Below are 21,673 nucleotides of genomic sequence, written 5' to 3' on the forward strand. Positions count from 1 at the left end.
GAGGGAGTCAATAATAACACAAATATGCATATCTTGTCTCAAATTTGATAAGGGCATGTGAGGTCCTACTGAGGTCCAGTGATACAATAAGAAATGAAAATGAGATACTTACTCAGCAGGAAATTTCTTACATGGTAACACAGTGGAATCTAGAGAACTGCTCAACTCTCTCCCTGGCACATAAAGGTTATCTGTGAGCTGTGGACTCATGAGGAAGAACAGGGGTGAGGGGCGCCATCTGCACTCTCTGCTATCCTCAATCTCACGTGTGCATCTAGGGTTTCACTAACATTAAAGCCACTTACAATGAGTCTGAGTTGTCATTCTCTCCTAGTTTTGAGACCCAATCAGTATTCAGAGTTTAAGCTACATTTGAAGGTGGAATCCACCACTCACTACCTTTGTGAAGTTCCCCTGATACCTCTGAACTGCAATGGCCCATCTGTAAATATCCTACTTTCCTCATGGGACTATTTTGAGGAGCACACAGAAAAACTGTATGAAAGCATTTAAAGATGGAACATTATGGAAATTTAAGTTGATTTTAATGTTATTTTATATTTAGAGTATGAGAGTTAACTAGAGCTTAAATATGGACAACATAAAGTCTCTAAATTCCTGTCCTGGGCTGTAATTCTATTCTCACCTTGTAGCTTGATGGCTTGGCTTCTAGAAGTTTCTCCATCCATGAAACATGAATAATAGCATCTAACATAAAGTTTTGTGGTGATGATTTAATGAGTTACATAAAATACCAACTATCTACCAAGTAGGTAGGTACCAACTTAATAGATGCTAGCTATTAATATTACTTTTCTGGGTTGACTAATAGTTACTAAGTATTTACACATTAAGTCAATGTCACAAAGTAAACTACTAAGTAATGTTACAGAAAAAAAAAGAAAATAATTCCTATCACTTTATCTATCTGAAAATATATTCACCTTTTTTTTTTTTGCACCTAATTAAAATGGAAGAAAGGGAAGTAAGAACTGGATGAGGGGACTTTGTCAGCCTCCATACGTGAGTGTTGTGCTTAATGGAAATCTGAACTAATGTTTTAACATTATGATGAACTTAACAAATGGTGCTTAATAAGCTGTCAGAAACTACATACCTAATGGTGAGTTTCTTCTAGACTACATTAGTGCAAAACTAATTTCACTGGTTCATCACAGCAAATTGACTTTCTTTTGCCTGTATGTAGTAGAGCTGGCTAACCTTCTAAGCCACAGAGTAGAGTATTTTTTTTCCCCTGACAATTTTGAAGTTCATCTTATGTAGCTAGATTGAATTTAAATGTGAAATCTTATAATACAGATCTTTTTTAATCCACCCGTTTTTAGTATACAATTAGCTGGATCTATTTTAATATCATTTGGTCTAATTAAATGCAAAGTCACCTGTTAAACACTAGTAATAAATAATGTTTAACAATATCGCTTCACATCATAAGAAAGGGGAAAACAACATTCCCTTCGAATGTATTCAGCTTTGATAATAGTTCTTGCCCTGACTTTTTGTTTATAAGCTTATATTTATCTTTCTGCCCTTTTAATGACAATTGTAACCACCATCTCATGTCTGTAGATATGAAGTACATTTATATTTTTTCCATAGCTTTGCGAGGAGATTCTATTATAATAATCCACCCTTTTTGGAAGCCTTCTTTCCATAAGACTCATGTGATGGGATGGTTAAAACCATTAAAATAAAATTCAAAAAGTGGTAATGTATGTTATTGTCTAGCCAAATAACAAGTGGAAATTGAAAGAAAATGCTTTCAGATTTTAAGTATTCTTTGATCAGCAGTTATAATGAGAAAATAATGAGGCTCACACAGGAAAATGGCCAAAATTATCCTTGTTAACACAAGGTACAGTAGATATTCCTTGAACTAGCAGAGACCTTAGCAATCACCTAATCCAAACCGCTCATTTGACAGATAAAAGCCAGGGAGGTTAAGTATAATTTTGCACTTGCCTGTGAATTCAAAATCATGGATGCAAAAAGGACAAGTATTACTAACATCATGGTCTGTGACACAGCATGAATTTTGAACACCATTATCTGCATACTGAAAAAGACGAGACTAAAGTTCTCATGTGGGGGTGGAGGGGCATTACATTTTACCCATTTAGGGTGACCATCCTCTATTTTATTCAATAATAGGCTGCCCAAAGGATGACATCAATAGGCCACTTCCTGGGTTTGACTAAGTTCCCTCATCCCTGACAGTACTAACATCTCTCTGAGCTGAATGTGATTCTAGTTATGTATCCATTAAAGATCTAAAAAGGCCTAAATGCTAGCCAAGTACTTTAATTCCAGAAAGAATTCTTTTCTAACACTGGGGGAAAAAATGGCTGTGTTGTTTCAGTATGCTAGTTTTCTACTTGCTGTGATCCTGAGGGATTTTTAGGATAATTTTGACTCCATGGAATTTTCACTTTAGTACATAAAGTGTATATAAACTATAGTGTATAGTGTATAGTCTATAGTGTAAACTATAGAAGCTAAATGTTCTACAAATTATAGAATAATAACAGTGATCTTGGGGTGCCTGGGTTGGTCAGTCGGTTAAGTGTCTGACTTCAGCTCAGGTCATGATCTCATGGTTCATGAGTGAGATAGCTCAGAGCCTGGAGCCTGCTTTGGATTCTGTGTCTCCCTCTCTCTCTGTCCACCCCCCTCCTCTCTCTCTCTCAAAAATAAATAAACATTAAAAATTTTAAAAAGAAAGAATAATAGCAATGATCTCTTTATGTGTTATATAACATTGCCTTGGCTTGGCAAGAGGCAAACAGGATTGTCCAGTTGAAGATAGTAGCAGCTTTCTGATGTGTTGCCTTGCTATGAACCCCATTGGACTGGAGTCCCCTCCTCCAATGGCAGGAACAGCAATTCCCACAAGGCTGTAGGTCTTCTCAGTGCAGGAATAATATCCTCCACACAGCTCATATCCAGCTCAAAGGGTTGTCTGCAACTGCCTTGAACAGCAGGTCCCCCAAATGCAGACTGTCTTCCCTGCTGTTCCCAAGGCTATTTTCGAGTTCTCATGGTCCTATAAAAATGGTGGAGAAGGAAGAAGCATGATCTTTCCTCAGGAGCACACAGCATGGTGTTTCTGGTTGTGACTACTCCTGTCCTCTTTCTCCCTGTAATGCTGAGGGCTCAGGGACTGTGTCCCTCACACTGCTGCCTCCATGACAAGTTCCTCTGCTCTGTTCTACCTGGTGTGCTACTGGGCTATATGCCTATGCTTCACCTCTGCAGGAGCACCTAACAAGAGCCTGATTTAATTTGCTAGATTCATAAAAAAATGCCTAAAGACAAAAAAAACCCCAAAGTTTTACAAATATATTCATAAATATATTCATAAATATATTCTCAAAGAAAAGTTGATGCTGGAGTAATAATTCCCCTGTCTTTCATTACTGACTTCAAGACAAAGAAAATAATTCATTAGAATTGTAAAAATTGTCTTAAAAACATTTATATGTAACTCTGATGCCAAGGGTGAATAATTCATTGTTATTTCTAAAATTCCATTTGCAATTAAACCAATTTAAACTTCTGGATGCTCAGAACATTCTTTATTTGGAACCTGAAGGTTTGTTAAATAAGGTGGTTTATGAGATCAAAGAGTTTCTAATAAGAGTGTTTTTAATTAGAAGTTTTCTTTCCTTCATTTGAAAAGACATTCAGGGGAGGAGAAGGTAACTAGAATACAGAACACATTTTGATCATATTAGAATGAAGCAGCAGTGGTGAAGGGCCTCACAGCATGACAAATTATCTCTGATCTCAGGTGAGGGATGGATGAGGGGTGTGCATTCAGATCCCGACTGGATGGTAGTGGTAAGAAGAAAGATTGGACATGGGACTTCACTTTGGTTGAAAGGATCATAGTTTAAAAATATTTGAGGGAATCTGGCATAAAGAGTAAAAGGAAGCCATAAGCCTTTCTTCTGATCTGTGGTTGAACTGTAGTGTTAGGAAAGTAAATTAATAGCCAGTTGAAATTTATATAATATGAGTGAGTAGTACAGAGGAGGTAAGTAGGAATCGCCAATTACATACTATCAGAAATGCTAATGTAGGGTGCCTGGGTGGCTCAGTCAGTTAAGTGTTCAACTCTTGATCTCGGCGCAGGTCATGATCTCATGACTTGTGAGATCGAGCCCCATATTGGGCTCTGTGCTGACAGCATGGAGCCTGCTTGGGATTCTCTCTCCCTGTCTCTCTGCCCCTTCCCTGCTCATGCGTGTGCATTCTCTCTCTCTCTCTCTCTCTCTCTCAAAAATAAGTAAATAAACATTTATCTATATATCTATATATCTATAGCTATATATTTTTTTTTAAAGAAATGCTAGTGTAAAATGCAAAGAGGATGTGTATGAAGCTAGGGTGTCCCTCACTTATAAGACCAGATTGCTTGTTTCTTCCAGGCTGAAAGGAGTGACAGCACAAAGGAAGAAACTGGCCTGGCTCAGAGCAGAGGAGGTAAAAATATAAAGCTGCTGACTTAGCAAAACAGTTACTTGTAGTTCAGAAGAGATCAAGTGCCCCACATTTATTTCAATAGACCTGTTCCCTTTGTTCAGCTGTGAAATGAGCTGATTTATACTTGTTTAATGAATATGAGAAAATATTTTGTCAGGTAAAGACATTTTATATTAGTATAGAAATACAGCTACTCTACTGAACAGTCTCTCTTTGCTATATAGGGCATCAGACTTCATCAAACTTCAGCCTAACTGGCCAGATGTCCTTGGAGAACTCAGTGAAGTCTTCAGAGGATTGGTCCCCTTGTTTGTAAATGTTGTGACTGTCATTTGGGATAATGGATGTGAAAGCACATTAAAAGTTAAAATAATGCCTTGTATGGAAACCAATTTGACAATAAATTTCATATATTAAAAAAAATAAAATAAAATAATGCCTTAAACATTACTATTTCTACTATTACTTTCACAAATCCCAGCTATATGAGATTACATATACAGTAGATAATTATGACCAGAATAATGTCCTTAGGAATTAGTCTGAAACCTCAATCCCTTTGGAAGCCACAGAAGCATCATACTCTGCAGTCCTTGCTTTATGATTTCAATGGGCTTACAGAATGATCACTAATTCTAAAGAAACACCGTTCTTTATTCCATGTGGCATGCTCTCACCATGAAATTAAATGGCATCTTCCTTACAAATCAAATCATCTCCCTTAGAGTTGTTCACTTTTGGGGGTATAGTGTAATCATGAACGAGCTGCAGAAGTAATGCCATAAGGAGAAGCCTTATCCATGTTATTGGGACACACAAAATAAAAATAACTAACATTTATTAAGCACTTGCTCAATACGTGTCAATTGCTAAGCACCAAATGTGGCATGAGACTATCCAGGTTCAAATTCTGGCTCTATTATTTAGCACCTGTAAAACTATCTGTACCGCAGTTTCTTTCTAAAGTGAGGATAACAATACAGACTTCAAAGGTTTTTTTGTTTTTGTTTTTTGCGAGGATTAAATGAGCTAGTATGTGTAAAGCACTTTGAATACCACTTGGCATGTGGTAAGCTCACAATAAAAGGTCTTCCTCTCCTCTCCTCTGTCCCTTCCCTCTCCTCCTCCCCCTCTTCATCTTCCTCCTCCATGATGTGTCTACTCAAGATCTCCCAGCTGGGAAGCTGCAGGACTGGCATCCTGTGAAACTCTGTAGCCCATACTCTTGGCTACTAACTGATAGTAATTGATATTACCAAATGCTATTGACAAGATTTGGAGTTCACCATAGCATAGAACATCACGGAGCAAGTGCATGGTACTTCAGTTTAACATCTTCTCTTGCATACATTTGTAAGTTGGGGAAAGGATTTCTTTGTTAAACAGCTGTTTTGATAGCATTAAGAAAAGTTTGCCATTGTTTGACAGAAAAAAACTGAAAGTTTGAAAAAGTAACTTTCAGTATAGGAAAAAAAAGTCTCTAAGGACAAACAAGATTTTAAAAGGGTACTCTTATCTGTTTATTTCTAATTGGAAATGTTTTACCTTCATGCTGACTTTTAAAAAAGTCTAAAGTTGGGAAGTTTTTTCTTGGAAAATTTAGAAAACTACTCAAAGGCATGAAGGAGGGAAACATTCTTAAGATATGGTATTGAGTTAAAATCCTCCCTAACCGCTTTCCAACTTGCAACATCATGACGAATACTCACCATTAACCATGAAATGAATGTGATTTTCCTTTTACATTTAATGTTACATTGAGGATATTATGCAGTATCTTTCAGACTTTCTGGAATTGTGTACAAGTAACATTTTATGGTAGCAGATGCGTGACATCACATGAAAAACTTATAAAACCTTTACATGAAAATCACATCTGTCAGTCCCCACTATCATTTTAACTGTGGTTATATGGTGTGCTTCTCCGTCTGTGACAGAGGAGGCAGCTTTGCCTGAAAGCTGTTCCAGGAAATTGTGTCTTCTGGACTAGCTAGTTAAGCAAATTGTGTAACTGCCATTGAAACCAAAATGTACCCAGCAGACATAATTTCACAAAAGAGGAGAAAAAAACCACATTTGTACAAAAGTCACAGCTGTTCAACTCTACATTTTGCACTTTTCTCATTGAAAATTTTTTTTCTCTTCTGTATGAACAGTGACAGTTACATTTCTAGTTAGCAACTGTAGGCCTTCTTAATACATTGCTAAGTACTGTGCTATCATGGATTTGGTGTCTGTCAGAAGAAATTGGGCTAACTTCTGCCTGCTGCTCCATAGAATAGAAACTTGGTCCATCTGCCCTGTCTACAGATGAAATAAGGGAAGATGTTGAGTAGGGCCCATTGTTCTCTAAAATGCAGAGCTGTGTGGCTGCCTCTGCTGCTCCAAACTAGTGCCAACATCCCATGTTAAGGTCCACACAATATGAACTCTTCTTCTTTCAGGTCTTACAAATCTTAGTCCTGGTGGTCACCTTGTCCAGAGTCACTCTCAAGTCATTGCTAATGGAGCTAAAGGCTCAGAATGCTTGGGTCAGGAGATGGTCTCAGGATGCCTGGGTGGCTCAGTTGGTTAAGTGTGCAGCTCTTGATCTCGGCTCAGGTTCCTGGGATCGAGCCCTGAGTTGAGCTCTGTGCAGATGGCGAGGAGCCTGCTTGGGATTCTCTCTCCCTCTCTCTCTGCCCCTTCTCTGCTTATGCATGTGCTTTCTCTCTCTCAAAATAAATAAATGAACTTTAAAAAATGTAAAAAAAAAACGTCTCGCAGGCTGTGTGCGACATGACCTCCCCTTGTTGGACACCTTCCTTTCACTGTGAACCTGTACTAGAGGTGGGCCAGGGAGATGTTCTCTAGGGACCCCTCATTCTTCTTAGTGATGAGTTTCAGAGGCTTGTTCAGACCATTACAGGCTTATGCTAAATTTATGGGATGCATTTCGAGCAAAAGCTTGGAGTCTAGGCTCTACAGTCAGAGTGCCTGGGTCTAAATTACAGCCATTCCTCTCAATAATGTGTGATACTGGTTAAGTTACATAACTTCATCAGCTGGGATTTTCCTATCTCTACACTTCAGACAATCTACCTCCTTATCACTATAGTGAGAATTATAAATGTGGTAAATAAAGGCTGTTGAGCACTTAACCCAGTTCATGGCACATACTAGGCACTCATTAATGTCAACTATCCTGATGATATGGTAAGGATGATGGTGGTGATAATTTTTCTGACTTTTGAATATAATAAACCTAAAATCTTAAAAGTGATTTTGCACAGGACAGAATTGTGGCATAGAAGGGTAAAATCGGTAATAGTGGTCAAAACCTATTCAATTCAGGTTTTTCAGTTTCGAGTTGTATGAACACTTTCCTCCTATAGATCGCTGGAATTGCTATCTGCTTGTCTGAGGCTGACAAGGAGTATGAGTGCTTGTGTAACTGGGCCAGAGGCACAGGCTCATTTCAATCCAACATGCCCTGCTGACGACAGAGGGTCCACTCTGAAACTTCTGCTCCCAGACACTGGTCTATTTGAACAGAGTGACAGGCTGCTAAGTTAGACTTCTAGTGTCCCTGCACAGGCTTTTTTGGCCACTAGGTGGGAAGGTGGAATGTTTGTCATATTTTGTAACCATACCTCTAATTGTGTGAGTGTGTAATTAAACACCAAAAAAATGATAGCTCTACAGAAAACCCGCTGTCCATCATTATTAATAGAATTCGTGAATCAACATTTTCTGGACTACAGATTTACAACGAAGACCATCTTGCTCTGTTTCATTAGCTGAATATTAATGTTACAAACGTATATGATTCCAAGATATTGATACCAATGTTATCACTACAATTATAAACAGTGTCTTAATCTAGGTATATTGTATCTTATATATAATGATAATCTGTAATGAAAAGTTGACATAACAACTTAAATTAGACATTTATTATTTTTTGGTATAACTGTATGAAATTAGGTGGCCTTTATTCAACAAAAATACTTTATGGGCTGAAAGTGATGAATAACCACTACACTCAATATGCAGTGTTTCCACTTCATACAGTTTCCACCAATAAGACTACTTTAGAACCAATACATACCTTGTGAAAATAACAGTGTAATAGTGATGCAATTTACATTTTTTTGGAACAGTTAAAACAAACCACATAAATAGATATATTCCAGTTAAAATGGACAAGTTGTCTTTGTTGTGACAGGAGATATCCCTGATTTTAAGTAATGTTTATATTATATAGGATAAATGGCGGTATTTTAATTATTTTGATAATTTTTTTCAAAGGACATTTCTAAGAAATATTGGTATATAATTATACTTAAAAATTATCTTCAGATTTGAATTATCTGTCTCAATTTTCTGGTTGGTCAGATACACCCCACACATCTACTAATTGGTGTTGGTATGTGTCACGGAATCATGTAATGGGGAAAAAGCCATGACAAGTGGTAGAACTGGATGCAACCTAAAGGAAGTTAAAACAATCTGACTCACTAAGACCTGTGTGTATGATGTCACGTTCACTTGAAATCCAAAACTACTAAATATGGTGGTCTGATCTAATGATATAAGATGTGACAGGGTAAATTATGAATAATTTTCTGACTATGGTGGTGATACATGAAAAATTAAGTGGAGACATATAGACAGAAATATAATTTAAGCAAAAGCAAATAAGAAAAGACAATCATTTGGAGTATAAAGGTAATTAGGACAATTGTCTTTTAGGGTTACAGCTAGTGTCCAATTCAATAATTAATTACAAGGGGTCTACCACAGCAGATCTTTACTTGAACAACACGAACTTTAATGATTAAGAAGGTAGGAAGCATTACTTTCTGATGTGTTGGGTGTCTCACCTCTATGACAGACAATTAAGACACGGAAGAAAAGTTTGAGTTAAGTATTATTTTCCACATTGAAGCCAGCTTGCAAGCAGTTGAAGGCATGGGAGAACAACCTGAAGAATTAGAACAGGGTGGGGGCCAGAAAACTATGTCCAGCAGGACAAATTTGGCCAGCTGCCTATTTTTGTAAATAAAGTTTTATTGGATGATAGCTATACCCCTTCATTTAAGTGTTGCCTATGGTTGCGTTCAAGCTACAGTGGCAGAGCAGAATAGTTATGACAGAAGTCATATGCCCCCCCCCCCCGCAAAAAAAAAAAAAATTGCTATCTGGTTCTTACTGGAGTTTGCTAATATTTGGACTAAAGAAAAAAATTCTTATTCAATGAATTCTGTAAGGAAGTGTATTAAACATGAGATCTGGTTTGTCACATACCTCAGTTTTCTTTCCTTACATGGAGTTACCTTGGATTTCAGATGTAATATCTTGGATTCAGATTTAGTGAATTAAGACCAGCTAGCATTTATTGGAGACCTATAATGTTGATAAATTAATCCAGAAGCTGCAGCTATATTATTATTAAAATATGTGTATCTTAATTGATTAACAATATAGTAGAACTAAGGGGGAGGCTTATAAGTATACGCAAGTGATGTCCCTTTATTTTTGCAATTAGTGATACCTCCAGGAATTCATTTTACTTTTTGCATCTATTGAGTATCCCCTGACATTAGAGCACTAGATATTATGTAAGAAAATGGCACGTGGTAAATGAGGTGAATTCATCTTGACTTGAAATGACTGACAGTGATGCCAAATTTGGGGGTTTTCTAGATGAAGATGAAGGAGATACTCAAGGGCAGGAAGCTTACAGATCTTACTCATCATCACCTCCCCAGCACAAAGAAGGGCTTGACACTTAGTAAAAGCTTAGTAACTGAATATTATTACCAGAACAATTTAGCAATAATGCCATTGATCACTAACCCTTCACCATCTAGATTATTATTGTTAAAAAGAATGTGATTAGAGAAAACAGAGTTAGATCTTGATAAATAATGTGAACACCTCTAGTTTTTCAGTCCTTGCATCTCTTGGGTAGTAAACTTCTCATAAGCAACATGTAGGCTTTGCTATTCACCCAAGAACATTAACAACGTTACACACTAGAAAGAATAAAAAAAATTCTCTACCAGAAGAGGGGGTTCTAGAAAAGTAAGTTGCATATTTAACTTTTGGAAGTTATGAATATTACTTGATTTTCCTTAATATATATAAAGCCCTAATAGGGGCTTTATTTGAAATAAAACAATGTATGGAGGGGTAACTCATATTATACCATACATATACATTACATTATACATGTACATATACTATACATTAAAGCAATGCAACCTCCATTAGACAACATAAAAGTCCAATCTGCAGAAAGAATACTATTAATTGGAAATGGGGCCTTAAAAGAGAAAAAAAATTCTAAATTTTATTTCATCCTTCAGCTGGAAAATACGGCTGCTTTATTTAATTGGTTTCAAAATCTATTTTAATAGAAAATCTCTTTTGCACAACTAACCAGCTCCCAACATTTTGATTGCAAAATGAAGGGCACTTACTTTGATAACTTTAATTATCACTCACTTAGAGGACAGTGTGAAACACTTTTCCAATTGGTGTTTCAGAATCATGAGTCAAAGGAAAAGAATGACAAATTAGCCAGCTGGAGAAGGAAAATACAGCTAGCTGGTGATGCTTGAGTCTTTGTGGATATTTCAAAGTAAGATGAAAGAGAAACAAAAGGGCTGTTAGCCACACATGCTCAAGAAATGAAATACTAACACAATTTCACAACATGTTAATAACAAGTTAATAGCAAACTTAAAGACTTACTCAACATAATAAGTGCCATATATGGGATCATCAATTTTTTCCCAGCCATATGGAAGCTCTGAAAAATAAAGAGTTATTTCTTTCAGTAAATAAGCAACAGATATCACAATTTCTAATAAAAAGTAATATAATTTAATTGTTCACGTATTGCAGAAGCAGTCTACCAAAGTGGAGGAAAGCATTCAGAGTCAGCACTAACATTCTGACACGTATTGTAGGAACTATAAGAAGCACTGACTTGAAAATTGGCAGTTAAAACACAGAGCTCTCTTCTCTGCAGATATACTGCTGGGGCTAGCTGTTGAGGCCACGCCAAGCGGTAGGATGGCACGTCATCACGTTATCACCACTCAGGGCAATACAGAAGGCAGATTGCTTTCCTGACAGTGCATACCATTTTCTTATTTATTTGTATTGTTAAAAGGAGCATTTCAGGATAAAGATCATATTTTCAAAATACCTTTCTGAGGATAGCAAATAGTTTCTGATGACTGAAACAAAGGCATTATAAGTTCTCAGTTGACATTCCACAATTCAAGATGGTTAGCTGGCTGTTCTCTCCACACAGGCCAGATTTTGAATGCTGCCAATATATTCTCTGGGCATGGTTTTCAAAGTCTAAAATTTTGAACCCCCTTTCCTTGGCAATATGATTCATATTTTCTATTCTTCATGGTTAATTTTAATATACACATTTAAAAATATCAATAATACTGTACATGCTTCTATAGGCAAAAACATGCTATTTGAAAACAAGATTTATTTTATGACACTGTTTTCCAAATACATTGGAGCCTTTATGATTATTAACACCTATAAATATGAAGAGTATTATATTTTTCTTTGTAGATATTAATTATACACGCATAGCACTTAGAAGCTAAGGAAGATATATTGGCATGCTTTCAATGGTATGTTTAAATGAAATTTAAAAGTTTTATTATTACAGTAATAACACATGTTCACTGTAAGCACGGCACAGTTATAAACAGAAAATTAGAATTATCTGCAGTGTTGCCATCCAGAGATAATCACTGCTAATATTTTGGTGGATATCCTTTAACTATTTTCATACGTAGGTATTTGTGACTCATTTTTTCAGAGATCAGATCACAGAGTGCACATCATTTTCATAACCTGTTATTCCTACTTGACAGAGTATCAAGGGCATCTTCAATGTGAATGAGCATTACTGCAGAATGCCACTTTTAGTGGCAGGTGGTGGTCTGCAGTATGGCTAGGGTCTGTACAACACTACCTCTTCTGTTATTGAACATTTGGGACTTTCCGGTTTTTACCTGTTATATGTCACCTGTGTTGGACTCACTAAACCTAAGTCTTCCATCATTTTCCCGGTAACTTAGTCATAATAAATTCCTATAGGTGGAATTTTGGATTAAAGGGCATCTACCCTTTTATGGCCTTTGATCTAAATTGACAGATTAGCACTGTGCTACTCACGAGATAGAACAATTTATAATCTCACTGGGGGTGTATGAATAATTTTGTTTTTCTGTACTATCGAATCAAATGCAGGTCCACGATTCTTCATCCAAAACTTTTATGGACAGTTAGGTTTTAGAATTAAGAAGTTTTCTGATTTTCAGACGTTAACACGATGCAAATGTCTTCTGTCCCATAACACTCCAAGCAGAGTCTGGGGAAGCAGTTTTTAATCAAATACATGAGCATTTATGCAGCCAAAATTATGTGATCTGTACCAAGAGGCACACATAAGGACTACTTCATATCAATGAGCACTGTTTTGTTTCCAGAGTGTCCAGGTCAGGTCACATTTTGCTGCCAAATGAGTTACAAAAGACAGTTTTAAGAGCTTTTGAATTTTTGGATATTCAGATAAAGTATTGTGTATCATTATTTTAAAAATCAACCACACTGATTTTAAAATGGCAACTTGTGGTTGGTTTAAGTTACCTTCCTTGGGTTGCTAGCTAGTTAGAACAGTTTTTGTAGGTTTATCCTCAGGCAATTGTGTTTTCTTTTGCACATTTCTCATTTTTAAAAGTCAATCCCTAAGAGTTTTTTATGTATTAAGGATATTAATCCTTTGTCACATGTTGCATATGTGTTTTTGAGTTTGTTTAGATTTAATTTTGAACATTTTCTTTTACACATAGATGTTTTAAATTTTATTTGGTAAATTTCTCAGCGTTTTCACTTAGGTTTTGTCATTGGAGCCTACTTAAATACTGAAGATATTTTTCTAGTGTTTCTTTATCTTGTTTTAACATAAAGTCTAAGCTATGCTTTATTTATATCTCTTAGATTAGTCATATCTGAATGAATATATAACACTAAATTGTGGAGTACCTTAAGAAATTTTTTTTCAAAATGATCATGATAGCATTACTGAATATTCACTACAATCAAGGTACTGATGGACTTACCATGTGTTAACTCATTTATCCTAAAGAACTCAGAATTGAAAATCCTTGTATTCTGCTTCCAGTGATCTTAACCAATTTAGATATCAATTTAGACACTCTGTTTAGCACAGCATAAACACACTTAATTTAGATTAAGGACAATAACAGTCCAGATGGTTTTCACCAAATCCCCCTAGCTATTGGAGAATTTGCCTATTAAAAAGAAGAATCTGTTTGACAGATATCTACTGGGTGCCCTTGACAAGCAGCAAAAGTAAAAGAATATACAGAGGATAGCAACTGATATTATGACAATTTATTAATATGGCTGAATACATGGATTCATATTTATAATAGGTTTATTATCTCATGAATACAATAATATGTAAAGTAATCACATTCAATAATATATAGAGTAAAGAGCTAACATGCTTAATTTTATGGATACTAGTTTTGTGTCTTAATGGTATTGTTATATGGAAGCATATGATGGTCGAATTTTTAAAATTATATTTTATAATGTAAACTGTTTCTTCACTTATTCCTTATCTTTGACTCATTCTTTGAGTAAGTTACTAATTCTAAGCAATGCATCCCCAAAGTACAGAGTTAATTGATTCCTTATCTTTGTAGATTTGCAATGCAAAGGTTCTGGAACTATTTATTTAGTATCCTGCGTCACTTGCCATCATGAAGTATTCATCAGAATTTACAGGGAATCTGATTTGCTTTGCCTAACATATCAATGTATTTTGTTTGTTTGCTTGATTGTTCTACATTTCCAAAATAACTTATTAATTCGTTCAAAAACAAAATTATACATTACAAACATTTATACTCTAAAAATTGAAGTATTTTCATTATTAGTGATTCTTGACTCACAATTTTTTTGGGGGGAGGAAGTAATTTTTATTAAACATTTTATTTCAGGTAAATGAATTATAATCTCATTTTTTTAATATATATTTTTTACCACATTTGACCCAAGGTGAGAAGAGATAAAAAAACATAATGAGAGCTAAATGCTATGTGCTAGGCATTGTTTATGTACATTATAAAAAACAAATAACTTAATCCTCAAAATTAACTTGTAAGGTACATTATTATCACACTCAATTACAAGAAGAGGAAATGAAGATACCAAAAGATTCTGACAGTTAATTGTTCAAGTTTTAAACTCCTGTGTCCCAATCCAGAGCCTGCATTTTAATTAATTTATTAATTTTTCATTTACTTATTTTGAGACAAGATGATACACTAACCCTCTGTTATAAAAGCTATTATTCATTTTATTTTAAATATCTACAAGGGGTTCAGTAATAGATACATTCATCAGTTCATATATAAATGTGGCACAATGGGTATAAAAATCTACAACCAATGTTTAAATGCTCTGTATGTGTGTATATGAGTGTGTGTGTGTGCATGTGTGTGTGCACATGTATGTATGTGTACATTCCCCTTAATGACATTTGCTTGAGTAGTAAAGAAAGGTCTAGGCTAGAATGTCAATGAAAAAACACAAGTTTTTCTTCACTCATAAAAAGACAACTCATAAAATAAACTTCTTAGGATTATAAGCTGAATAGTGTGTATCTAGATGATGAAAAGTTAAAGTTAAGAATCATCTTTCACTGTGAAAATGAGCTATTTGGACTTGTGAATTAGTTTTTAAAAATGAATTGCTTCTCTTTAAAATTATGCTAATGATTGAGAAAAAGAATTTCCAATTTTGTACTGTTTGCCCAATTAGGCAAGCATGTAGCTTGGAGCTCTTGGGTCCTGGGTTATTTAGAGTACTCTATTCAACAATACCCGACACATTTGAGAATGATTAAGGTCACACTAATGAAAGAATAACATATACAATGAAACAAGGGAAAATAAACACTTGAGATCAACAAGGTTAATGCTGCATTAAAAACTGTTTTAATTGAGATTTTCCTCAGGCCATGGAACCATGGAGCAAATTCAGTGACTAGATATTCGTATCATGATCCACTCTGCAAAAGTCTGTGTTAAGGTCTACATTAACTTGTAGTAAGTCTAGCCTGTAAGAAGATCAAGAGATGAAAGGGGCATCCAGTTATGTCTGGATTCTGCCATAGCCACCATGATATATATTTTTTGCTTATTTGTTTTACTCCAATTTATTTATTTGTTTATATTTATTTGTTATGTCCATTTTCATTGCCAAAAAACCAAGACTCCTTTATGCTAGCACACAAGAAGCCGTTTTCAGGCTGCAACTGCAAAACTTGTAGAATCCAAGGACAGTATTTCTTTTGGAAATGGGACTCAAATACTGGACAGATGTAAAAAAGCTAGCTAGGATATAAAACCTTAGGGTATCTCAGAAAGGTCCTGTTTGTCTCACTCACTTTGTCTTTTAAACTGTGCCTCTTTTCTCTATGTCTCTCTTTCTTTCTTTCAGTTCCAATTCCACTGTGTACATCTCCTTCTTTCTTTTCTACCGTCTACTTCTCTGGCTCATCTTGCATATGTCCTGGAAAGGTCACCCCATACTTGACTCTATGTTATTTTTTAATCTCAAGCACTGCTATCACTACTTGATCTCTGAGTTTTTCAATTCTGTGACCTATCTCCCAAAGGATTCATGAATCCAGCTCATTTTCTTCAAAATAGATTCAAGTGACTTGACTTGGAAGATCAATGTAATGGTTGCCCTCAGGTGAAGAATCCACTCACAAAATAATAGGGTATGGCTGTGGCTTGTGCCCTTTTGGTAGATACAAAGCCACATCTGGCAAAATCAAATAGAGAGACACCCTATAAAATAACCAGTCAATACTCTTCAAATGTGTCAAGGTCATGAAACAGAGAAATAGATTGAGGTTCTGTCACAGTGTGAAGGAAACTATTGAGACAGGGAAACTAAATGGATTGTAGGATTGGGTCCCAGACCAGAAAAAGGACATTAGTAGGATGACTGGTAAAATTCAAGTAAGATTTGTAGATTAGTTGATAGTCTACATTAATGTTAATTTCCTGGCTTCAGTAATTATACTCCTGACAGATGTTAACATTAGGGGAAAGCTAGGTGAGAGATACATGGGAACATTATAGTATTTTTTGCAAATTTTGGAAATCTAAAATACCTTCTCGATAAAAACACCGAAAAAAGCTATTTTACAACTCTCACTATCAGAGGACCTCTACCCACACTTCATTAATGTTCAATATGATAATGATGTTAATTTTTTATACAAAATAAGAATGTAGGATTTTGTATTTATATTCTTTTATAATATGTTGATTTCTTTCAATAGACAATTCAAAGAGACTTTCAATTTTGTTATTTTACCTTTTTTTTCTGTTGCCTATCTTTCTGCTCATTGGAGAAACAAGGTAAATACATTTATGTTGAAGTGTTACTGCATCTTGAATCTTAGAACATACAGATTGAATAATATGAGTTTAAAATCTGGAGTCAGGCTTTGTTCCTTTTCTGGGGTCACTGTCCTGTATGAGCCACAACATGGTTATGTTAATTCATACAAGGTTGTATGGAGGCCCATCCTTCTGGGTAGCTTAAAATTCTCTCCAAAGCCAGAAAGGCAGACAAATTTAGAAAGTAATAAAATACTGGAAACAAGGAAAAGGACCAGAATGGGAAACTATTTCCATTAACTCTATATTACATTTTCGGACTAACTTTTTTTTTAATTTAGGCTCTTGCTGTTGTGTTTTAGAGGTAATAACATTACAACAGAACATAAGAAACATACAAAGTTTCCTTAGTTCAAATAATACAGTGCGTAGCAAACAATGTGGTAATAGCTAATACTAATGTTAAAATATTTTCCTCCAGTCTTTTTTAAAAAATTTACTTATTTATTTTTAGAGAGAGAGAGAATGAGCAGGGCAGGGGCAGAGAGAGAGAGGAAGAGAGAGAATCCCAAGCAGGCTCCATACTGTCAGCACAGAGACCAATGCAGGGCTTGATCCCATGAAGAATGAAATCATGACTTGAACTGAAATCAAGAGTCAGATGCTTAACTGACTAAGCCCCTTCCTCCAATCTTTATTACATTTTTTCTGTATACATAGTATACAAATTAGGAATGATATTAAATTTTTTCTGGAAAAGTGATATAACCTGCTTCCAAGTAGTTCTTAGGGGTTTTAGTAGTTATTAGGAGTGTAAGTGAGTTTAAACAAGAGTCCTCAGCATGAGTTTTTATAAGAAATACATTTTTAGAATTAAAGAGAAAAAAGAAGGAAGAGAAGGATACTATGCCAGAATAAAATATACAAAAGATGAATTTTTCTTATTAATACACTTTATTATATTTTTGTCTCTTCCTGTATTCAAAAATGCATTTGTAATTATAAAAGTAAATTCTGAATACATTCTGGTTTTTAAAAAAATTCATTTAATATTGATGTATGAAGAAATGTGCACTCAATAAAATTTTGATCATTCAGGGGCCATTTTCTGCCTGGAAAAAAGTTAGCAAATACAGATGCAAACTTTTGCAATGTTAACTTAAAGATGGCAGAGTACTGTAATCTATTTGAGATAGTGATAAGGAGTGGAGGCTCAAAGGCATGGCACAAAATAAGGATATTGTCTGGTAAAGACTCAGAAAAAGTCATACTTGGTTTAAGTTTGCAAAATTCATTTGAAGTTCATAACGTGATGAACCTAGTGTTTTTCTCTATGTTCCTAGAGCTTTGGAGAAGGTCTGGCTATAAAGTAAGATTCAGGAAGCAAATACATGCTGAAGATTTGAAATATACATCTCCAGTTTCCTCTTAACCTCTGTAAGTCTATGTTAATCCATTCATCGATCTATCTATTTATCATCATCATCCACTTAAAATTATTTATGGAAGGATACTGGGCTTCTATAGTGTAAAGGCTGACATGTAAATTTTAACCTCTCTATTTACCCTGAAAAGCCATAAATATCCACTAAGAGAGCAATAAAACCACCCATAATGCATATCTACAGCATAATTAGAAGAAAGAAAATACTGTAAACTCAAAAGTTATATGTAAGTAGAGATTTAAATGCCTCAAACCAGCAGAGTCAGCTCAGAAGCCCATTCCAGATCAGAAAGGTGGATAGTGTGCAGTAAAAAGGAGAGCACTCCAGGAGCCATGAGTGAAAACAAAAAGACAAAATCACCCTCAGAAAGATAAATTCCCATCTGGAGTGGTGAAATGCTGATAGCAGACCTGTTGATCAGAACATAGCTTCTGGGGAATTAAGTGCAGGGAGTTTGGAAGTGAGCAGAATGAGAAGTGGAGTCTTAGGAAGGCACTGCTTAAGTAGAAGAGGGAGCTGGGGTGCCTGGGTGGCTCAGTGGTTTAATTGTCAGACTTCTGCTTAGGTCATGATCTCCTGGTTTGTGAGTTCAAGGCCAGAGTCGAGCTCTGGGCTGACAGCTCACAGTCTGGATCCCACTTCAGATTCTGTGTCTCCCTCTTTCTCTGCCCTTCTAGTTGTGCTCTGTCTCTGTCTGTCTGTCTGTCTCTCTCTCTCTCTCTCCCTCTCTGTCTCAAAAATAAATAAACATTAAAAGAATTACAAAAAACAACAAAAGAAGAGGAGAGAGCTAATATCAATGGAGGAAACGACCCTTAGAAATTTGGTTTTGATAGAAAAAGCATGAAGTAGAAATTATGCATCACAGAAACAAAACATAATTCTAGGATCATAAGACATACCAACTACTCCCTCTGCAAAAAGTCTCACTAAAGAATCAGTACTTCACAAAAGAAACAGAAGAGGGTGCTCCTGAACTAAGAATGTAGTATGCTTATATAAAACTTAATGCTTATATAAAACTGTTACTGCTGGTCTATGAAAAAAAAAAAGTTCAAAATCAATAGAAAATAGCAGATAGCATTCATACATTACGAAATAAGAAACAAGAGTTAAAATGATGCAGCTAATGATAGTTTGCTATCCTCCCTCAGAAGAAAATTAAAACAAAAACCCAAATGAGAAAAGTGTATTGAAATCTCAAGATATTTTGAAACAAGTATCTATATACACAGAACAACTTTTTGAATAAAAATTTTAAAAGCTCTGAGTAGATAAAAATCAGAAAGATAGTAGAGTTGACCAAAATGAGAAAATACATTAAAAAAAATTCTTTAAATTGAAACTAAATTATGAGCTGTCCAAGAGGAAATAGATTCAATTGAAAATATAATAGGCATCATTAAGAAAAAACATGACAATACTCAAGAGAACAAAATGAAACAAACAAAAGGTGAAAAGAATCAAAAAACAGTCATTAATATAAAAGATAAAGATGATCCAGTACATGTATAAGTGGAATGAATGAAGAAAACAATAGAACTAATACTTGAAACTATAATCCAAAAATAAAATAACTATATATGCTGAAATGTCTCCCCATGTATTTGGAACATTGTCCCAGAACAGTCAATTTCAAGATATATACCAGTTAGCCATTAGACTTAAAAAAAATCAAGGAAAAACTGGGTAAAATATAAGTTCCTTACATTGGGAAAAAAATATCAAGTTGATATTACATTTCAGGAACAACATACATAGACAACAGTGAAGTAGTATTGTAAAGAATCTCAAAGAAACGGTGAGCCAATTTTATATCCAGCCAACTTATCTTTCAAATACACACACACACACACACACACACACACACACACACATGAGTTTAAAATATGCAAGAACTTGGGGAATACTGTATCTAAGAAACCTTCCTGAAGTACTACTTAATTAAACCAACCTTAATTCAACCAAGAAATGACTGGAGAAAAGGAATGATAGTAATCATTATACAGTTTATTGTAGATATAAGTGTAGGACAAAGGGTGGGAACAAGGATTAATTGTTGCTTTGTTACAAGGTGAGAGCCAGAGTATCACTTAAAGCTAGCAAGTGAACAGGGCCTTATAAAAAGGTATCAGAATAAAGGTAAATATTACAACACAAATACAGACTATTCTAACTACCAAAACAAACAAAACCCCAAAGAAAACAGACCACACAGAGAAAGGGCCACAATCAATAGAACATGATATGGTCAATAAATATAACATAAAATAATATGACCATTAAAACATAGAAATGAATGCAGTTTATTTTTCTCAAGATTTTCTGATTAGCTCATAAAGAAAAAACCCACTCTATGCTGTAAAGAATAGGCACATTTAAATAAAGTAACTCAAAAAAGCTAAACATAAAGACTTGGGCAAAGATATACCAGACAGATAGAAAAAAAGAAAACAGCAGGATTATAGTCTTGCTATCAGATTTAGAGTTCAAGTTAAGAGCATTAACCAGAATAAGGAACATTACTTTATAACAATAAAGGTCGCAATTTATAATGAAGATATAATAGTAAATATCTGTATGATAAATAATACAAACTAATTTTATAAAACAGTAACTACAGGAGCTGCAAGAAGAAATAGAAATACATTAATGACAAATATTTAAGACAGCTCTCAGTCTAAGATAGATCAAGTTGACAAAATGACAGATATAGAGCAACTAAATAGAGTATAATTAATTAGACAAATCTTATAGTTCTCCCTTCCTATTTCTTTTTCTAGTTTTATACCTCAGTAGTAGAGAATATATATTCTTCTCAAGTACTCACTGAACATTCTTCAAAATTGTTTATATATTACAAAAGTTTTAATAAATTCCACAAAGCAGAAATAACACAAACATGAATCTTTGACCATAAGGTAATAAAATCTAGACATTAATAATAAAATCATAATCAAAAGAATTCTTGTCTAGATATTAAAAACTCTAAATAAACAACTTGTGTGTCAAAAAGAAAATGTAAACTGAAATTGCAGAATTTCTAGAAGCAACGAGAAAACATTAAGTAGCAAAATCTGTTGGGTATAATTAAAATTGATCAGAGAAAATTTTATGCCATATATATATTATTCCATATATCTATCTATCTATCTATCTATCTATCTATCTATAAAAGAAATAACAAAGGGATTCCTCCCCCCCCCAAAAAAAAAGGAATACAAATGATAAAAGAAAAAAGTC

At 34.8% G+C, this 21,673-nt stretch overlaps 1 protein-coding gene across 1 annotated transcript in view; it reads right to left on the bottom strand.

The window, feature by feature from the left end:
- The window catches only part of MAGI2 (membrane associated guanylate kinase, WW and PDZ domain containing 2), a 1,332,916-nt gene that overhangs the window by 323,116 nt on the left and 988,127 nt on the right, over positions 1-21,673 (bottom strand). The window contains exon 7 of the mRNA XM_042916449.1: positions 11,248-11,305. Coding sequence (XP_042772383.1) covers positions 11,248-11,305 — 58 coding nt within the window. The remainder of the gene's footprint in view (positions 1-11,247; positions 11,306-21,673) is intronic.

This window comes from Panthera leo, chromosome A2 (genome assembly GCF_018350215.1).
Source record: "Panthera leo isolate Ple1 chromosome A2, P.leo_Ple1_pat1.1, whole genome shotgun sequence".
NCBI lineage: Eukaryota > Metazoa > Chordata > Mammalia > Carnivora > Felidae > Panthera > Panthera leo.